This window comes from Microtus ochrogaster, chromosome X (assembly GCF_000317375.1).
Source record: "Microtus ochrogaster isolate Prairie Vole_2 chromosome X, MicOch1.0, whole genome shotgun sequence".
NCBI lineage: Eukaryota > Metazoa > Chordata > Mammalia > Rodentia > Cricetidae > Microtus > Microtus ochrogaster.
In genome coordinates this window covers 45,337,378-45,356,678 of record NC_022026.1, presented here as the reverse complement: position 1 = coordinate 45,356,678, position 19,301 = coordinate 45,337,378, and the positions used below count along the sequence as shown (strand labels likewise).

General features: G+C 42.3%; 2 protein-coding genes across 2 annotated transcripts in view; one reads left to right on the top strand and one right to left on the bottom strand.

Moving 5' to 3' along the window:
- Nucleotides 1–7,697, top strand: part of Ace2 (angiotensin I converting enzyme 2) — a 50,243-nt gene extending 42,546 nt beyond the window's left edge. The window contains exons 16-18 of the mRNA XM_005358761.3: nucleotides 1,759–1,875; nucleotides 4,965–5,159; nucleotides 6,791–7,697. Of these exons, the coding sequence (XP_005358818.1) occupies nucleotides 1,759–1,875; nucleotides 4,965–5,159; nucleotides 6,791–6,899 (421 nt within the window). The 3' untranslated portion in view covers nucleotides 6,900–7,697. The remainder of the gene's footprint in view (nucleotides 1–1,758; nucleotides 1,876–4,964; nucleotides 5,160–6,790) is intronic.
- Nucleotides 7,698–13,716: 6,019 nt separating this feature from the next.
- The window catches only part of Bmx (BMX non-receptor tyrosine kinase), a 55,174-nt gene continuing 49,589 nt past the window's right edge, over nucleotides 13,717–19,301 (bottom strand). Inside the window, exons 17-18 of the mRNA XM_026784887.1 lie at nucleotides 17,390–17,547; nucleotides 13,717–13,791 (exon numbers count right to left, since the gene is read on the bottom strand). Of these exons, the coding sequence (XP_026640688.1) occupies nucleotides 13,717–13,791; nucleotides 17,390–17,547 (233 nt within the window). The remainder of the gene's footprint in view (nucleotides 13,792–17,389; nucleotides 17,548–19,301) is intronic.

The window sequence follows — 19,301 nt, the reverse complement described above, 5'->3', positions numbered from 1 at the left end:
ACACCAGTAGACCAGGGCTGCACTCAAACTCAAAGAGATCCTCCTGCCTCAGACTCCCTAGTGCTGGGATCAAAGGTGTGCACTACCACTGGCCGACACCTGCATTTGCTCAATTCTTTGACAATTTTATCAATGTATGTATGCACTGTGTTTTGTGTTCTCTCATCTGACTCCCACTGAGTTCTTCCTTCTCCTACTCTTGTACCACTTTTTCTATTGTTTTATTTATTTGTTTGTTTATTTATTGATTTGGGGCCACTGAACTTAACTAGGGTTGCTTGCATAAGCACAGTTCAAAAATTTATTTCACATTTGGAATTTGGGTCACTTCCTTTTAGAATGCTTGTGCTTTAACTTGTAGATAGCATGACAAGGGGTGCTCTTAAATCTCTCTGTGTGTGCCTCTGTCTCTGTCTCTCTCTGTCTCTTTCTCTCTCTTTCTCTCCATACGCTCTCACCCCATCCTTAGAAGTAAAAGAGGGGGGAAGACATTTCTGATTTCTGCCTTCTGTAAGCTTCTTCAGGAGAGAGACCGCAGGAGAGAGGGACTTATAACTTTGTGCTGTGGCGGAAAGCCCAGGGTCAGGACTAGGAAAGTTCAGCTTTTACCAAGTTGGTTAGAGAGGACATCACTAACGTTAAGAAGCAGAAAAGCCAACAGTGCAGACAATGGGAGAAAGAATTCAGCTAGGGGACAAAGGCACAAAGTCCGACGAAGCATTATCCATTGCTTGTCAACGGAACAGCAAGAAGGTCATTGTGGGAGGAGGGGCATCTGCTAGAGGGCCTATTGGTGATGTGATCAGGGCAGTGTTTGCGCTGGGTAAAAGGGAGCAAAGAAAGTTCATTTGGGCCTCAAGGCCATCCCATGGCTTTTGCCTTTTATTTTGAGAAGGTCAAGTAGTCACTCAAGGACCATAGATGGCCACATGATCTGCCTTAGGTGTTTTACTAGCACCACTCTGGTAGCTTTGAGAGCCTGGGCTTGTCACACGGTGTAGTGATTCCGACTTTTTGCCTTCGTCCAGTGATGCCACCCCCCACTTTGCTGAGCGGGGCCAGGCTAGAGAGCATTAACACTCTGTAGCTGTCTGTGACACTGAGATGTCACTGTCCACCGTGCTGCTTCGCACACTCAAAGGTTACCAATGATTCACTGTTGATTCTCTTGATGCTCTCATTGACATGAAAAAGAATGGAACAGATTTGGGGTTTGGGGGTAGTAGGAAAAAACAGTACCAAAAGTTGGTATTACAACTTTTTGTTTGTCTGTTTTGGTTTTGGGGACAGGATCTCTCTGTGTATCTCTGGCTGTCCTGGAACTCACTCTGTAGACCAGGTTGGCCTTGAACTCACAGAGACCCGCCTGCCTCTGCCTCCAGAGTGCTGGGATTAAAGATGTGCACCACCATGCCCAGTGCACTGGGGGTGGGGTGGGTGTTTCACAACTTTTATGCAGTTAATTTCATGTGCTTTGGGAGGTATACAGTTCTTTTGGCCTTATCATTCCCCTGTTTGCCCTTGCCCGTGCCCTGCCCTGCCCCGTACCTCCTCATCCAGGAACCTCGCTCTCATCTCCTTTCTGCCATGGCGGGGTGGGGTGGGGGAACGGGATGGACAACTTCCTTTCTTTATTGTGTTCTCTCATCAGGCGAGAAAAAACATGTTTCTTTTCTTTTCTTTCTTTCTTTCTTTCTTTCTTTCTTTCTTTCTTTCTTTCTTTTCTTTCTTTCTTTCTTTCTTTTTTTTTTGTCATAGGGTGGAAGATATACGGGTGAGTGATTTGACACCAAGAGTCTCCTTCAACTTCTTTGTCACTTCTCCCCAAAATGTGTCTGACATCATTCCTAGAAGTGAAGTGGAAGACGCCATCAGGTGAGGTCTTACTTTCACAGGAACCATTTAAAGGTGGAGGGGTTAGCAATTGCAGCAATAGCTTCCATTTAGTGCGCTCTTTTTGGGTGCTGGGCATCATTCTATGCCATGTACATGTTTTACCTCATCCCAAAACTTGGGCGGTGGTTGTTGTTTGTGTGTGTGGTGTCCATGTGGTGTCAGTGTGCACACATGGCATGGGTACATATACAGAAGCTGGAGGTTGACATTAGGTGTCTTTTCTGATCTGTTACCTCTTGGTGGTTTGAGACAGGTTGTCTCACTAAACCTGATGTTGATCAACTCAGCTGGCTGTCAAGGGAGCTTCAGGGATATGCCTTTCTCCCCCAGCCTCGGCACTGGAGTGGATCGGGACTGGGTGCTACCACGCCCAGCTGTTTTATGTGGGTGCTAGGGGTCAAAACTCAGGTCCTCAAACTTGTGCAGCAGGTCTTTTGCTGGAGGAACCATCTCTTTGGCAGCACAAACTTGGGTTTTAGTTCTGTTGTAATCCAGTAGCAAGAGACTTGTTTTCATTGGAGACCGCTCCTGGTGCAGGTCCTTGGACAAAGATTTAGGCAAACAAGGTTTATTTGGGAGGCAGTGCCAAGAAGCACCAATGGAAACTGTGGACAGGAGACAAAGAAGAGAGGAAGATGAGAGCTCAGACCTGCCAGGCAGCCCTGGGAAACGGTAGAAAGTGCTCTGGAATTGCCTTGCTGGAAGGCTGAGGGAGCTGGGCTATTTACTGCTGCTCACTGGTCGTTGTCTGAGAAACGATTCCGGGTGATATTCATTCCTTAGTCTCTCTAGCTTGGCAATGGTCTCAGGCAAAGGGAAATCATTTCTGGCTAAAGGAAGCTTGGTTGGCATGTTTGGAAGGAGCAAAAGGGAAATGGGCACACACTACCACCATTTGTTACAGGGACATTATGAAAGATTTATTGAACTGCCCAAAGCAGGAAATAAGGCAGACAAACATCAGGTTCCTTTGCCATTGTCTCCTAGGCTGAGAGAGGAATTTACTGCGGAGCAGTGATTATCCAGACGAAATGACTTGTCCAGTTTGCCTCAGACGTTTTAGATGGGATAGATGGTGTGGAAGACGGATGGTTTTCTTTGTCATTAAAAAAATGACAATAAAAATAAAAATGCTGCAGGTGGTAGTGGACACCTTCAATCCCAACACTCTGAAGGCAGAGGCAGGCAGATCTCTGTGAGTTCGAGGCTAGCCTGGTCTACAAGAGCTAGTTCCAGGACAGCTCCAAATGTACAGAGAAACCCTGTCTTGAAAAAGCAAAAAAAAAAAAATTTTTTTTGAAGACTATCAATCGACCCATATTAGAAATGTGTAAACTGAGGCCCAAGGAGGAAGATTTTTTTTCCTCTGTTACACAGAGAAACCGTGTCTCAAAAAAAAAAAAAAATCCAACCGTGCCCATTACAAAAATGCTTAATAAATGTCCTGTACCTGGCATCTCACTAGGTGGTGCACTTGAGCTACACCAGGAATTCTATTGAACTTTTAGACCTGCTGGATAGGGTGTGCCTAGAAAATCTGGCCTGGTTGGGGTGTGTGACTGAATCATGCCCAGAGATTCAGCCTCCTCCTCCAAAAAGGCAAGTATCTGCTTTAGACAAAATCTGGCTGAGAGCTTCGTGAAGCGCCTGCTCTTCCTGGATTCCCAGCTCTGAGCTGCAGGGATCCTCAAACTTTCTTTTCTAGCAATGACTCTTCTAGAATGTCTGGAGAGACTCTTGAGGCTGCCGGGGGTTTTGGCTAATCCTATGCTGGCTGCTTGTCCTCCCTGAAAGAACTGACCTTCTGACCTAGGCCATACCCATAGATAGGGGGCTGTGATGCCGGACACTTTAGTCCACAAACCAGAATGTTCCACCACTGCACTGTCTTTTTTTTTAAATTTTATGCTAAATAGTCTTCATCTTTTTGACTCCACCAACTTCAGCCACTTGTCTCAGTGCTGGAGAGATGCAGAGGTCTCTTTCCCGTGTTAGTCCTTGGTGCTACTTCCCGATGTCAGTGCTTTTTGTTTGGAAAACTCCTACGGGGATTTGGGTACTGGACATGTTTCATTTGTAAAAGAGGGGCATTCAGTTATGCTTTTCTTTCCTTTGCTGGAAATTCATTTTAGATGCACTCTGAAAGCTGAGCAATTCTTGCCAAATCCGCTAACTTGGCCTTTAGAACGCAGTACTTAAAGATGGGCAAACAGCAGCCGTTTATCCATTTCTAAAATTCCTCTGCATAGTGAAACCTGTTGTTATTTTTGGCTTTTCATTGCAAGGTTTATCTGTGTAGCCCTGGCTGTCCCGGAACTCACTCTGTAGACCAGGCTGCCCTAGAACTCACGGAGATCCACCTGCCTCTGCCTCCCGAGTGCTGGGATTAAAAGTGTGCACCACCACCACCTGGTGAAGCCTATTAATTTGTATGACGACTTTATTATTCTTTTAACAGTTCAGTGTGTATGCCTGCGTGTTTATATGTGTGCCACACGTGTGCAGTGCTCATGAAGGCAAGAAGGCATCAGAGCCCTTGGGACTAGAGTTATGGGCACTTGTGAGTTGCCCAATGTTAATGCTAGGAGCCAACCCAAGTCCTCTGGAAGAACAATACAAGCTCTTATAGAAGCTCTCCAGCTCCCTCATTTCTGAATTTCCGACTCAAGTTTCAAATGAGGTTGTTTATAGACCTAATTCAGGTTACTTGGTATGGAAGATAAGTGACTATCAAAAGTCTGTGTTTTTCCATTGGCCCGATCTACGTCGATTTTAGTGTTTTTTGGGGTGTGTAATTTGCATGGCTTTTTTTTCTTTAAGACAGTGTCTTGCTATGTTCCCTTGACTCTCCTGGATCTTGCTACATGGAGCTATTTGTGTCACCCCTCCCCCCTTGTCTCTAGAGCGCTGGATTTACAGGCAGGTACCACTGCACACATTCCAGATGGACACGCTCATGATAAGCTTTACTAACCGCTTCGGGGAACCGTGAGATAAAGAGGAAACGACTAGGCCCAAGTTCATTTGGTCTAAGCCTTCTCTTTCTTATATTCTGCTTTCACAAATAGTTATTCTAGGGACCGCATCAATGATGTTTTCCGCCTGGATGATAACAGCCTGGAGTTTCTGGGGATTTACCCAACACTTGCGCCCCCTTACCAGCCTCCTGTCACCATATGGCTCATTATTTTCGGCGTCGTGATGGGGCTTGTGGTGCTCGGCATCGTCATCTTGATCTTCACTGGGATTAGAGGTCGAAAGAAGTAAGTGTCTTTTTCTTGCCATACCATAGCACACTCTATACATAGGCCAGTTACCATTCTGGACCCTTATCTCCCTGACTATGCTGATGTGTCTGTCCCTTAGAAACTTAGAAGATGTAGTGAGCACATTGCCTTCTTAGTAAGGTCATAGGCCAGATGTCTAGCCTGGATGTTATTGGCATGCTGTTGTAACCACCTAACCACCGTGTCACCTCCCGACTCCAAATGTAGTAAGGGATTGTCCTTACTCTTGAGCCTTGCTTCATCCCCAGAGGATGGACTGAGGCGGGGTTTGGACTGTGATGCCACCTAAGAATGACCCTGAAGATATGCTTCAAACTACTACTCTTTACTTTCATTCCTTTTTAGGTAAATTAAACTTCTCATCATTTTAGTTCACGGCCAGGCACCCTCTAATATTTTTCTAGAGCTGTGAGTTGATTGAGAGTTTTAATCACCAGAGACCTGATTTCTACTTTTGTTTTATGATTAGATTTTTGTCCAGCTTGAGAGGAAATTGATCTTTGTTGGACTTGTTAAATAAGCTAGTATTTTGAGTCACCTGACAAAATTTTATGCATGTTTTGAGTTGTTTAAACACCCTCAGTTGGATTTTTACATGGATGAGTGAGTGTATTTTACTTAATTTTCTTTAATATAGAGATTTTTCAATTCTACCAAATAGCTTCATATGAAAAATAGGGGCTGTAGAAATGGGTAAAATCACTTGCCTCACAGGTCTAGACAACCGACCTTGAATGCACATCACCCATATGAAAGTCAGGTGCAGTAATGCAGTAATCTGGATTCCTAACACTTTTACAGGAGAGGGGAGGCAGAGGTAGGAGAAGCCCCAGAAGTTCGAGGACCAGTTAGCCTGGTATGCACCGCAGAGAAACAACAAAGAGACCCCATCATCTCAATCACGATGGGGGTTGAGAATCAGCTCTGGTTATTGTCTGTTCTTCCACACATCCACTGCAGCATACAGGAATCCACACTTACACATATGAACTCACAGACATGTATACACAGGCACATAAAACACTTCCTAGGTAGTTCATTCACATGGTTAAAAATTTCAAAATGCAGAGGGATCATCAAGTTCCTTTGCTATTCTTTGCTTCTGAGAATCCTTTCTAACAAAGTTATCAGTTTTTCGTATATGTGAAGTAGGCACCACATATTTTTATTTCCCTCCTAGGATGTTTTAGAGATATTTTCCTATTGTTTCCAGATTGGCTGTACCAAGCACTTCCTTTTCCCCTGATAATGTAGTTTTCCATTTTGCAGTAATGGACTCTTCCATGATTGCCAAATGTTTGTGTCTATAAAAAAAATATGGACAATTTCTTGTGCATGCTAATGCCTCTGCAAGACAAATCCTTGCACGTGAAAGGCTGGCTTAAAAATCAACATGGACTTCTGATTTTAATCAATAGTTCTGGACTGTCTTCACAGAGGCAGAATTCATGTATACACATACCAGCAGTTTATGAAAGTTCCCCTTTTCTCCATCTCGGCATCTTAGCCCAGGGTGGCAGCAAACTTTTTGATATTCATCCATTTGGTCAGTGTGAGTGTCTTTCTAACATCACTTTATTAAGGTGACTTTGTTTTTTACTTAACAGGAAAAATGAAACAAAAAGAGAAGAAAATCCTTATGACTCTGTGGACATCGGTAAAGGAGAAAGTAATGCAGGATTCCAAAACAATGATGATGTTCAGACTTCATTTTAGAGTCATCTTATGATATGTAATTGCTAGCATCATAGTACACAAAATATGAGATTATATACATGGCATTAGCTATCAAAACTATGGTCTGTTCAGTAAAAGCTGTCCGAAGAGCATCTGTCTTGCGTGGGCATCTTCACTGGCACTGCTTTCAGTATTTATTTCTGCCTTAAGACTCGACATCTCTTCTGTTTATCAATAGAGATGTTTATACTAGAGTAAAAGAGGGAAAGGTGTCTTGGGCCTCACAGTCTATCCAGGGCTAATGGAAAAGAAGACACTGTTGGGTAACTGGAGTTGGAAGATGAGACGATGTGTCTTGGGAGCAAGTATTGGATTTGGTATGGAATCTGTGATGTGAACTGGTGGATCTGCTGAGGTTGAGGATGGTGCACGCTGTCCACTTTGATCCACGTGTGACAGATGGTGGGTGTCGTGCTCTGTGGCCTTGCATTAACTTACTTCAAGTACTGTAGCCATTTGTTGACAGTGATACTTGAAATGGATTGTTCTTTCTTTGGTGGCACAGCTTCCAAGGAGATAGAAGCCAGACAGCAGGTAGAGAACACGACCTTTCCTCTTTCAAACTGCTTGATCAGCATCTCCCTAACAATGCACAACTAGCACAGGGAATTCCACGAGCCCAGAGCATGCCTGATAGAAACTTGCTTCCATTATTTGGGAACTGTGGAGTCAAGGGAAACTCCAGCTGAATATTTGCCCTGCAAAGTGGGTACCCAGTCTCTAAAATCTTTTGTATGCTCTCATAGTGTCTGAGCAATGATGGCCTCAAAACAGACCTCAATAAATACTTACTAGATTTTTACACTCCTCTGCTCTTATGTGTGCTTATGTGTCTGTTAGTTTGGGCTTTCAAGCTATGGACAAAGTTGCCATCTTGGACCAAGAAATTACAAAATTAGTTCAAAAGATTTGTGCTCAGATTGTATACATTATCAGGTTAGGAACCAAAAACTTAACATTTTTATTTAATATAACAGTACTATCTTCCTGGAGATTGATTAAAACTATATTAAGTAAGTTATCGTGTCTGACATACTATATAGAGACCAAGTTACATTAGAGCGACTCTGTACTTGGTAAATTTGATGTGATCATGGTAATGGGCCACCGATTCATAAAATCAGGCGGAACCATTTGAAGCTGTTTAGTATCTTTCCATTTATGTGATACACAGGTAGCAAAGACAGACTGTCTTTGCATGAGAGCCATGCCCCCTCCAGTCAACCTTCCATATCATCATCTGCCTTATGATCTTGCTTCTGGGGCACCAAAGAATTGCATTTCTCCTTCATTTACATTCTCATTTTACTGACACCCTGTTGTCTTGTGTATGTCCTGTCTAATATAAGAAGGCCTTCTGCAAGCTATTATCTAAACATCCCTTGTAATTGCCACATTCACTTTCTGAAGCTGTCACTCTGTTTTTTTAGTTCAACACTGTGCAAAAATAATCTTCATAAGAACTAATTCTATCACCCAACACCTTCAAAAGAGCCTCTTCATTCGTGGTAAAGCACCCGTGGGCACGTGACACGATCCCCAGTTGGAACGTGGAAATTAGAAAACTGCTCTCACCCCAAATTAATTTTTACCCAGGTCAGTCATCATTCTGTCCACCAGGTGAAAGCTGTGGTCCTTCTCCTATGCAGCAGCATCCTCTGAGAGGACAGAGGCTGTACAAAGGTGGTCCAGTACTGGAACTTAAGATAAGAGTTGACAAACTGTCATTCTTGGGCCAAACTATGCCCAGCCCCTTGAGTTAAAAATGAGTGTTATATTTTTTAGTTGTTGGGAGAAACGTAGAGAATTTCATGGCACATGAAAATGATATGAAATTCAAATTTCATTGTCCATAAATGAAGTCTTATTGGTACACAGCCATGCCCATCAATTTTCATATTATATAGGGCTGCTTTTGTTCTACAAAGCTGAGCCGACTTAGAGAAGCTATGGCCCACAAAGCTTTTCGCAGGCAAACATTGCTGACCCATGGGCTATAAGGAAGCAACGATGTTTATGTAAAAGAGCAATTGGAGTTCGGAGAACCAAGGGATATTTGTTTATTAAATCTAAAGTATTTCTTTCCTGGGAGTTTAATTATTTAGTACACAGTGGAGTTAGTAAAAGAGTAATGGTGTCAGAAAGAACAGGTGCCTATTTGCTCTTGCTTGGTGCTTCTCAATGTCTTATTCTCCCTCTTGAGGTCCATTTGTTCCTATTTAGGTAAAGTAGGGCTTTAGGCTTAGGAATCATTGTGGAAGAGGGGGAGGGAAGGTTGTCAGAGCCAGAGAAACAGGCAGTTTCTGTGAGATTGCTTGTCTGCAAGAAAGGTCAGAAGATAAACTCATAAAGTCTCACCAACATGGCTGCCTAAACATGACTGGAACAAGGACACACTACCACTGCTAGCGTGGAAGGGAGAGAGCTTCCCTCAGCCCTAGACAAAGAACTATAGGAGACTAAGGAATGCTGAGAGCAGAAGAAATAATCTTCCCCAGAGAAGAGCACATGATCTAGTTATTCAATACCAAATGGTCAAACCTAAAAACATATATACAAGCCAAATTATACAGGCTGAGCAGGTTGTGTGTGCATATATATATATATATATATATATATATATATATATATATGATTACACACACACACAGAGTGAGAGAGTGAGAGCAAGAGAGAGAGAGAGAGACCACCACCCCATCACCACCACCACCACCACCAACAAAGTAAAATTGCTATGAAGTAAGGGAGGTACATGGGAGGGTCTGAAGGGAGGAAAGGAAAGGAGAAATGATGTAATTATAATCTAAAAAAAATTTTTTTCAAAAAGGTAAGGCCTTAGGTCCAACCTGTCTTCCTTGTACACTTACTTCCAAGTCAGAATTGAAACTGAGAAACCACCATATTGGAATCTTGCTTTATTAGCTCAAGCACATATAACACAAATTTTCTAGACCCATTGACTTGTATCTCACTTTTGGCAGACCAGAAATGGCTCAGCAAGACTACTGAAGCCCACCTAGCAAAGACTGTCTCTGGATTCCTCTCTTCCTTGCCATTTGGGAATGTTTCTTATCACATCCTCTCCCTTGTCTCGCTTCTCAGAGAGTGTAGAAAGACTGTGGGTGGAAGATTAGGAAAACAATGGACACAAAACACACTTAAGCAGCGTTTTGAAAACATCATGCAAGCTTTAAAATAGCACCAATGTTCTTCCTCTGCTGCTGCCTCTCATAAATGTACTGATTTTTTCACAGGTTTCTAGCAGCGACTTAAATTCTTGTTTGGCTTGAGTTTTGAAATCAAGCTTCAAACAAGGCTTCAGTTTCATTGCAAAGTGCACAGCTCTGTCTGTATTGTTTGCATCTTTAGCAGCATGCGCTACTTTTTACAAACGACTTTTTAAAAATCACGTATATAAAAAAGTGAAGGCAACAATCAGATAATCTCAAGAGAGAGGCAGAAATAAAGGTTAAGAATCTATGGAACACGGTATATACTCACTCATAAGTGGATACTAGCTGTAAAAGGATATTGAGCCTATATAGTTCATGAGCCTAGAGAAGCTAAGTAACAAGGTGAACCGTAAGAGAAACATACATAAATCCACCTGGAAAGTTGAAATAGACAAGATCACCTGACAAAATTGGGAGCATGGGGGTGGGAGAGATAGGGAGTGTAGAAGGGGAAGAGGAGAAGAGAAGGGGAGGTGAAGAACTTGACGGAATGGGACAGTCGAGATAGAGGAATGACAAAGATGAGAGCAAGGAATGAGATATTTTGATTGAGGGAGTCATTATGGGGCTAGCAAGAAACCAGGCACTAGAGAAATTCCCAGGAATCCACAAGGATGACGCCAGCTAAGACCCTAGGCAATACCCGCACTGGCCTTGCCTTGTAGTTAGGCTGATGACTATCTTAAATGTCACCATAGAACCTTCATCCAGCAACAGATGGAAACAGAGTTAGAGACCCGCATTGGAGCACTGGACTGAGCTCCCAAAGTCCAGTTGAAGAGTGGAAGGAATAAGAATATGAGCAAAGATGTCAAGACCATGAGGGGTTCACCCACTGAAACAGTCTACCTGAGCTAATGGGAGCTCACCAACTCCAGCCGGACTGGGAAGGAACCAGCATAGGACCAAACTAGGACCTCTGAATGTGGGTGACAGTTGTATGGCTGGAGCAGACTGAGGGACCACTGGCAGTGGCACCAGGATTTATCTCTACTGCGTGTACTGGCTTTTTGGGATCCTATTCTCTTTGAATGGATACCCTGCTCAGCCTGGATATAGTAGAGAGGGCCTTGAACCTTCCCCAAAGCAATGTGCTTTACCCTCTCTGAGGAGTGGATCAGGAGTAGGGGTGAGGGTAAGTGGAGGGAATGGGAGGAGGGGAGTGGGAACTGGGATTGGTATGTAAAATGAAAAAAAAATATAGTTTGTTTTCTTTTGTAAAAATAAAATAAAAAAGAATCTATGGAAGAGGGGCTAGAGAGATGGCTCAGTGGTTAAGTATACAATTCCTGCTGTCAATGAAGACCTGGGTTCAGTTCTCAGAAACCAAATGGCAGATTCTAAGTGTCTATAACTCCAGTTCCTGGGGATCCAGCAACCTCTTCTGGCTTCCATTGTCACCAGACATGCACATGGTATACAGACATATATGCAGATAAACACTTGTACACAAAAATAAAATAATCTTATATTTTAGAAAAGTCTATGGTAGAGGTTCCTGGTGTAAAAAACCCCAGAGAGCAGGGCAGGCTTCCTGGGCAGGTTGTGAAGGAAGGGTTCTGTCACTTGATCCCTTTCATCCCTTGAGTAGGAAAGAACTTGGCACACAAAAAACAGTAAATGAAGGAATGAACGTATAAATGTCCTAGTGGTCATTTGAGAAGTGGCATTTCATTATTGACCCATTAGGCACTGAAATTTGTATGCCTCCATTAAAGATAGAATACTATTATCCTATCAATTCTCCACTGAAATAGTAAAATCATTAAGGGAACGTAAAGAAGGAAATAAGCAAGGGAGACATTTGAGCTCACTGGTTGGAAAAAATGGGTGATGGTATGAGTAAAAGTAAGAATATCAGTGGTTAAGAGCATGAACTGCTCAACTAGAGAACCCTGATTTGATTCTTAGCACCCATATGGTGGCTCACAACCATCTGTAACTGTGATTCTAGATAATCAAACTCCCTCTTCTGGCTTCTGTTGGTGCACATACAAATAAAGTGCATATACAAACACATAATAATTATGAAAATTCAAAATGTATTTTTGTTTCAGTGTTAAGATATAAGATGGAATTAGAAACTTCAGTTATCTTTCAAATGAATCAAAAGCCCCCAAGCCCCCAACTTAAGTATATAACATCATTAGAATGTAAGATCGTCTTAATTCTAGCAAAACCACCATCTCCTTGAGTGGTGATTGATAATGGTGAAGGTTAATGTGAAGGAAGAAGGCATTAAATTCTACCTGGGCATCATTCATAATAAATTGTACTCTGTATGAAACATGGAACACATTGCTCAATAGTAATATTCAACACATTGTTCATTATTATTTTATATCACTGTACATGATGACACAAAGTACCACTGTTTTAAGTCTGGAGCAGAAACTGTCATTCAAATGGAGTTACAGACCATATATCAGTATCCTGCAATGTAATGAGGTACCGCAAGGCAGTTCAGCATCCATGGATGCTTGGGAAGAATACCAACTCACAGGCCTACTTCATCAAACATTTCTAAGCTGCTTCCTAGGAATCTGTGTTCTAATCAACTCTCTGTTTGGCTCTCAAACATGCTTGACTTTGAGATCATTTGTATATTGCATCAGTTGCTTTTCCGTTCTGTAATAAAAAGACTATGACCAAGGCAACTTAGAGAAGAAAGACTTTATTTTGACTTACAGTTCTAGAGGGCTAGAATTCATAATGGCAGGACAGAGGCAGCTTGCAGGATGATAGATAGAGCAGGATGCTGAAAGTTCACATCCTTGATTTTCTTTTTTTAAAGATGTGAATATGTCTTTTGCCTGCATATATGTTGATAGACCACATGTGTACCTGGTGTCCATGAAGGCCAGAAGAGGGCATCAGATACCCTAAAACTAAAGTTACAGATGGTTGTGAGCCACCATGTGGGTGCTGGGAATTGAACCCAGGTCCTCTGGAAGAACAGCCATGTGTTCTTAAGCACTGAGCCATCTCTTAAACTTTTGAGAGCTTATCTTGAACTGCAAGCAAGAAGCAGAGAGAGTAAACTACAAATAAAGCCTGCCCCCTTTGACATAATTCCTCCACCAAGGCCACACCTCCTAAGCTTCCCCCAAACAATGCCACAAACTGGTGACCAAGTATTCAAATGCTGGAGAGCTTTCTCATACAGAGGCAAATGTACACAGATTCCTGTTCTTGGAAGGATATTTAATTATCACACTTGTGCCAACAGAGACAAAGAGAGTTCTTAACAAATCATCTTTTCAGTTCTGCTCCATCTTTACACACAGGACACACCCTTCCCAAACTGCAATCTAGAAATGGATGTCTACCATAGCCTGGGGAGTAGTACATAAAACATAGCACAAGCAAAATGAACAATTCGATCAAAATTTCAAGGAAATACCTTGTTTTCTCCCTTTTTTTGTAACTAATGTAAGAGATAAACAACACATCAGACATTATTAACTAGCTAAATCACATTGTGCCTTTCTACTTCCCTTAAAAAGATTGAGAGGGTTGGTCAACGTTTATACTCATTCCCTTCAGTATTCCAAAGTTTCTCTTCATGGTTTATCTTGTTCCCGAAGTGGTTCGATGGCAGACAGGAGCTGCTGAAATGTGGGCCGCTTTTCTGGAAGCTAAATAAAAGAAAACCCTGAAGTGTTAGAAAATGAAAGTTTTCATTCAAAGGAACAGTATTGGGGCCGGGGGTGTGACTCAGCTGGCAACGTGCTTGCCTGGCATGCAGGACACCCTAGCTTCGGTTCTCTGCACCACGTTAACCAGGTGTGTGGCACACATCTGTAATCTGAGGATTTGGGAGGAAGAGGCAGGAGGATCAAATGTTCAAAGTCTTTCCCAGCTATTCAGCAAGTTTAAGGCCAGCCTGGGCTACATGAGACCCTTACTCAAAAATTTAAATGACAAACAACAATATAGGGCTGAGGTGGGTAAAAGCACTTGCCCTACAAGTTCCAATTTTCAAAACTCACATAAAAGCCAGCTATGTGACAAGAGTCTCTGTGATGTCACCCCTCCTATGTCAAAATGGGAATTGGAGGCAGGAGGATGCCTGGGAACTCACAGGTCAACTTGTTTGGTATATACAACAGCAAAGGAGATTCTGTATCAAGCAAGGTGGATGGTAAGGACTGACACCAGACACAGACTTACCATGGCAGCAGAATACCTACATTCATAATACACACACACACACACACACACAAACAAACAAACAAACAATATATAAAACACGCATACTTCAGTCCTAATGTGAGTGACATTCTTTTTCGTTTGAGAGAGGGTCTCACTGAGTAGCGCTATCTGACCTGGAACTTGATATATATAGACTAGGCTGACCTCAAACTTATAGAGATTTGCTCTGCCCCTGCCTCCTAATTGCTGTGATTCAAGGAATGTGGAATGTGTACCGCAATCACTGATAGTGCCTTTTGAAATGTGGAAACACCATAGACCTTTCCACGGAGATTAGGAATAAGGCAAGTGTGACTTCTGTAGTCACTATTCTTAAGATCATGTTGAAATTACTCATCCGTGCACCCAGAAAGCAAAAACCAGACCCAAGAATTAGCAAAGGAAACATTATTATATGGTGAGAAATAACAGGACTAACTACAGACTTCCATGAAAAAGGAAGGATTTTGATAGGTGGGCAGGGTAAAAAAAATTAACAAATAAAATCAAATATCCAATAGTAACCAGTCTGAAAATATGATGGAAGGGACCACATCATTTGTAACAGAGGCAATACCAAAATCAGATTCTTAAAAGTGAACCTCCAAACAAGGAAAAAGTTGAAAAGGTGCATATGAAGATTGGAACATATATTGAGAAACAACTCTCCTTTGCCCTCCAGCAGGGCATGTCAGTGTCATGGAGATGCAGAATGTCTCCAGTTAACATAAAAAGGAAATACAGTCTTAAGGATGTGAATGGGTTTCTCTTAAGCTAGATGAATTTATTTCACAGATTATGAATTTGTGAAATGGCTAGGAAGCTGTAAAGTACAATAAACTATAATACATGATATTTTAACATTGCAGAATACTTCACTTGCTATGTCTCAGGGTATAATTAAGATAGTGTGGTGCTGGCATAGAAAGACTAGACCACAGAAGAGGAAGTCCCAAAATAAATCACTATTATTCTGCATGGAAACGTAGGATAATATTAGCGCGGCCTCTCACTGCTGTTAAGGTGGCGCCTTATCTCTTGATGGTCTTTTAGCAAACAGTGCTTCCAACAACTGGACAAACATTATAAAACTGTATGCATAGTTCATGCTATTTATAAGAAACACAATAGAATAAAAATAAATATTTCTAAAGTTTCATTTTCGTACTGCTCAAGATGTTTCAACAGCTCCACAATACATATAAAACTCGAATCTCTCTTCCTTTTCCTCCCTGTCCTCCTATTCTTCCTCTTCTTCAGGGTACACAACCTCTAGCAGACTTATTTATTTTCAATCATTCCGACAACAGCTCTAGCTGGGAACAGTGAGCCTGCGGCCGGCTTCCACACCTTTGTGTGGTGCTGTTTTCATTAGGACACGCTTGGGCACCATCTCTATATGCACATACCGAGGGAAGTTTGAAGAGAATTCCCAATTTGGCTCAGATACCAGTGCATTCAGGAAGCTGCTCTCCTTTCTCTGAGCTCCATGTTCCTTTCTGTTTTTTTTTTTCATTTGGGAACATAATTATGATCTTCTTGATGTTTTCCGCACAGCCCTCTACCCCCACACAGTGTGTGTACATGTGAGAAGACTTTGGGGTCAGTGAAGGAAATAGTGGAACCTCAGACCTGACAGCCCCAGTTAGTTGTTTAAACATCAAAGCTAAAGCTATTTGTGATGGAATTGCCTCCATTTTAGGCCCACATCCACTTCAAGTTATTTGGTGCTTTGAGCACTCGAAGGTGGGGTGGGGGGATGAAGACGAAGAAGAAGAAGAAGAAGAAGAAGAAGAAGAAGAAGAAGAAGAAGAAGAAGAAGAAGAAGAAGAAGAAGAAGAAGAAGAAGAAAGAAGCAGCAGCAGCAGCAGCCACCTTTCAGGTGATTTGTGTATGTGATTAGATGTTGCTATCATGCAGCTTTGGGTTGAGTAGAGATTTTATAGTTTTGTTAAGAGTGAGGCCTCAACCCCACGCAAAAATCTCTAGGCAACTGAGGAAAGCTGGGAGTGGGAGAGGCGGCCTTCCCCAGGGAAGAGCACAGCAATTGGTTGTCCATTGCCAAACAGTCAGCCCTGAAAACATACATACAAGCAACTTTACATGACTAAACAGTTTATATTTAGGACTGTATATGTATATACATATACATATACATATGTGCATGTAATAACAATAAGTGGAAGATGAAGCCATGAATTTGATGGGGGATATATGGAAAGATGTGGAGGGAGGAAAGACAAAGGAGAAATGTAATTATAATCTCAAAAACAAAAACAAAAACAAGATAGCTGGGAAGTGGTGGTGCACACCTTTAATCCCAGCACTCAGGAGGCTGAGGCAGGCAGATTTCTGAGTTTGAGGCCAGCCTTATCTACAGCGTGAGTTCCAGGATAGACCAGAGCCACACAGAGAAACCTTCTCTAGAAAAAAAAAAAAAACAAACAGAGCCAAACTAAACCAAACAACCAAACAACCAACCAAACAAATGTTAAAAAAAGAAAAAAAAATAGTGAAGACACTGGCAGCAGCCAGCCTGCCTTGGTAATAACTGTGTGACTTCAGATAAGCTATTTAACCTCTCTGGGTTCCTATTTCCTCACCCTATGCACTAGGGTGGTTTCTGATGAGCTCATATTTATAAAGTTCTTAACAGTGCCATTGGTTCTTCAGTAAACTGTCAACTGCCTTGATTTTTTTTAAATTATTTATTTATTTATTTATTTATTTATTTATTTATTTTATGTGCATGAGCGCTCTATTGACTTTCTGCCAGGATAGGGTGTCAGATCCCACTTCAGATGTTTGGGAGCCACCATGTGGGTGCTGGGAATTGAACTCAGGACCTCTGGAAGAGCAGCCAGTGCCCTTAACCATTGAGCTAGCTCTCCAGCCCTGCCTTGATTTTTTTTTTTTACATTATAAACAAACATGATCCAGAGCCGCTCCCAACTTCTCTGTGGCAGGCACTTTCCCTCACCCCCAGCGAACCTCCCCCCCCCCCAGCAAGCCCAGTTCCGGCTGCTTAGGGGGTATACTTGCCTCATGCCAGCAGCTGTACATGATTTGGTAGATGGTGTCTGATGCCAGCTGGGGCCGGTAGAGTCTGTGGCCCTGGGAGACCTTCACAACCACCTCGGAGTTATCATATAAGTCATAGGGTTGCTTCCCCAGACTAAACACCTCCCACATCAGGATCCCTGTAGTGCATCCGGGGACAGCCCCAGCAGCCGGAAAAGAAAGAGAGTCAGTGTCAGGAGGCCCAGGGCTTGTGGAAGGAACTTCCTATCATAGGACCCGAAGGTTATGAACTGGAGCAAGGGATTTCTGGGAAACAAGGCCTACTGAAAAGGGGAGAGCATGGGGGCATGGATGGTGGGCTTTGAGTATCACTTCTGCAGTCTAGGTGTTCCTATATTTCTTCAGACCCCACCCCCACTCCATGCTTGTCAGAAAATCAGAGAATGGCAAAAGTAGTGGGAGTCGCTTGAAGCCGAGGTTTGTGGGATGCTTCGGGAAGGTACTTGGGGTCTCATGCAGCCTCCCTCGGGTAACAAACTGGGTGGTAAGGCACTACCCAACACTTATGAGCGATGAGGTCCTTGCCTTTTCTTTCTGCTTTTGCACAAGTGTGCACAAGTTCATTGCACAGCTAAGTTATTGTTTGGTAGGAAGGTAAAGCTGGAACAATGGCTGCTTATTCCATAGTCTGCTGCTGCTGCTCCTGCCATCATCTTTCACAAGTCAGGCACCATTTGGCAATCCGGTAAAAGCCCCAGGCTATTGCCCTGGGAACATGCACTCAAGGCTTGTCTGTCCATCCTCTCCAAGGACACAGAGGCTAACCAGTGGTTCTCAGTCTTCCTAATGTGTGCCCTTTAATAAAGTTCCTCATGTTATGATGACCCCCCCAACCATACGATTAGTTTCATTGCTACTTCATAACTATAATTTTGCTACTGTTATGAATCATAATGTAAATATCTGATATATAGGATAGCTGATATGTGACCCCCGTGAAAAGGTCATTTGACCCCATAGAAGTCGAGAACCACTGCTTTAAACAATTAGCCAGGTTCAAAACCCTGGACAACACACATATTCAGAAAGAAGACAATTGCTCTCAAACACCAAACTTTGAGTTATAGGCTACAGATTTTATGTAAACGATAATAAAGCAGCCTTCTGCCTTGTGGTGTCTCTTCCTTTAAACACATATTCTAAACCAGTTCCACAAAAGAGTGAGACTCCCTCCCAACTCTCTCTTGGTAAGGTTGCTCATGCATTCCAAGCCTGGTAGCACCACATAACATAACTGGGGGAGGGAGGGTTTTCTTTGAGAGGGGCTTTCAGAAGTCCCAATTCATTTTGAATATCCATAGCAGGAGTAAATGGTTTAAGAAAAGATTTACTATCTGTCCACAGCTGGAAGACAACTGCAACCCGATTGTTTCATGAGGTGGATTATCAGGTTGGGCAATGCTGCCTCCAGTCAAAAACAAGTTGTAACTATTGAATGAGGTTACAGATTTCAAGAATACTAGTCAGAAGGCATATCAGTTGGTACATAGATATGAAACTAGTCTTGACAACAAGGGCCAAACTTAACCCAAAAGCAATATCTGTGTTACTTTGCCTTGTGGGGTGCCCATGTGATTACCTTTATACTTTTTGAAAGGAAATATTTATTTCTAATGTTTAGTTGGAACAGAAAAATAAACTGATAACGAAAGTTTTCTTTCCCCAAGTTGTCTTGCGTGTGTTACATGGTAAATGAAATTGCACTTATGGACTAAGACAAGCTTGAAATATTTCTTGGTTATATTTGTTCTACCTTGTTACTTGTCAATAATTTGACTTACTTATCCTGGACCCCACCAGACAGTTGTTGAGAACAGTCATGATTCTATTGACATACTTTTAAAAACCCCAATTGTTAAAATATAAATATAAA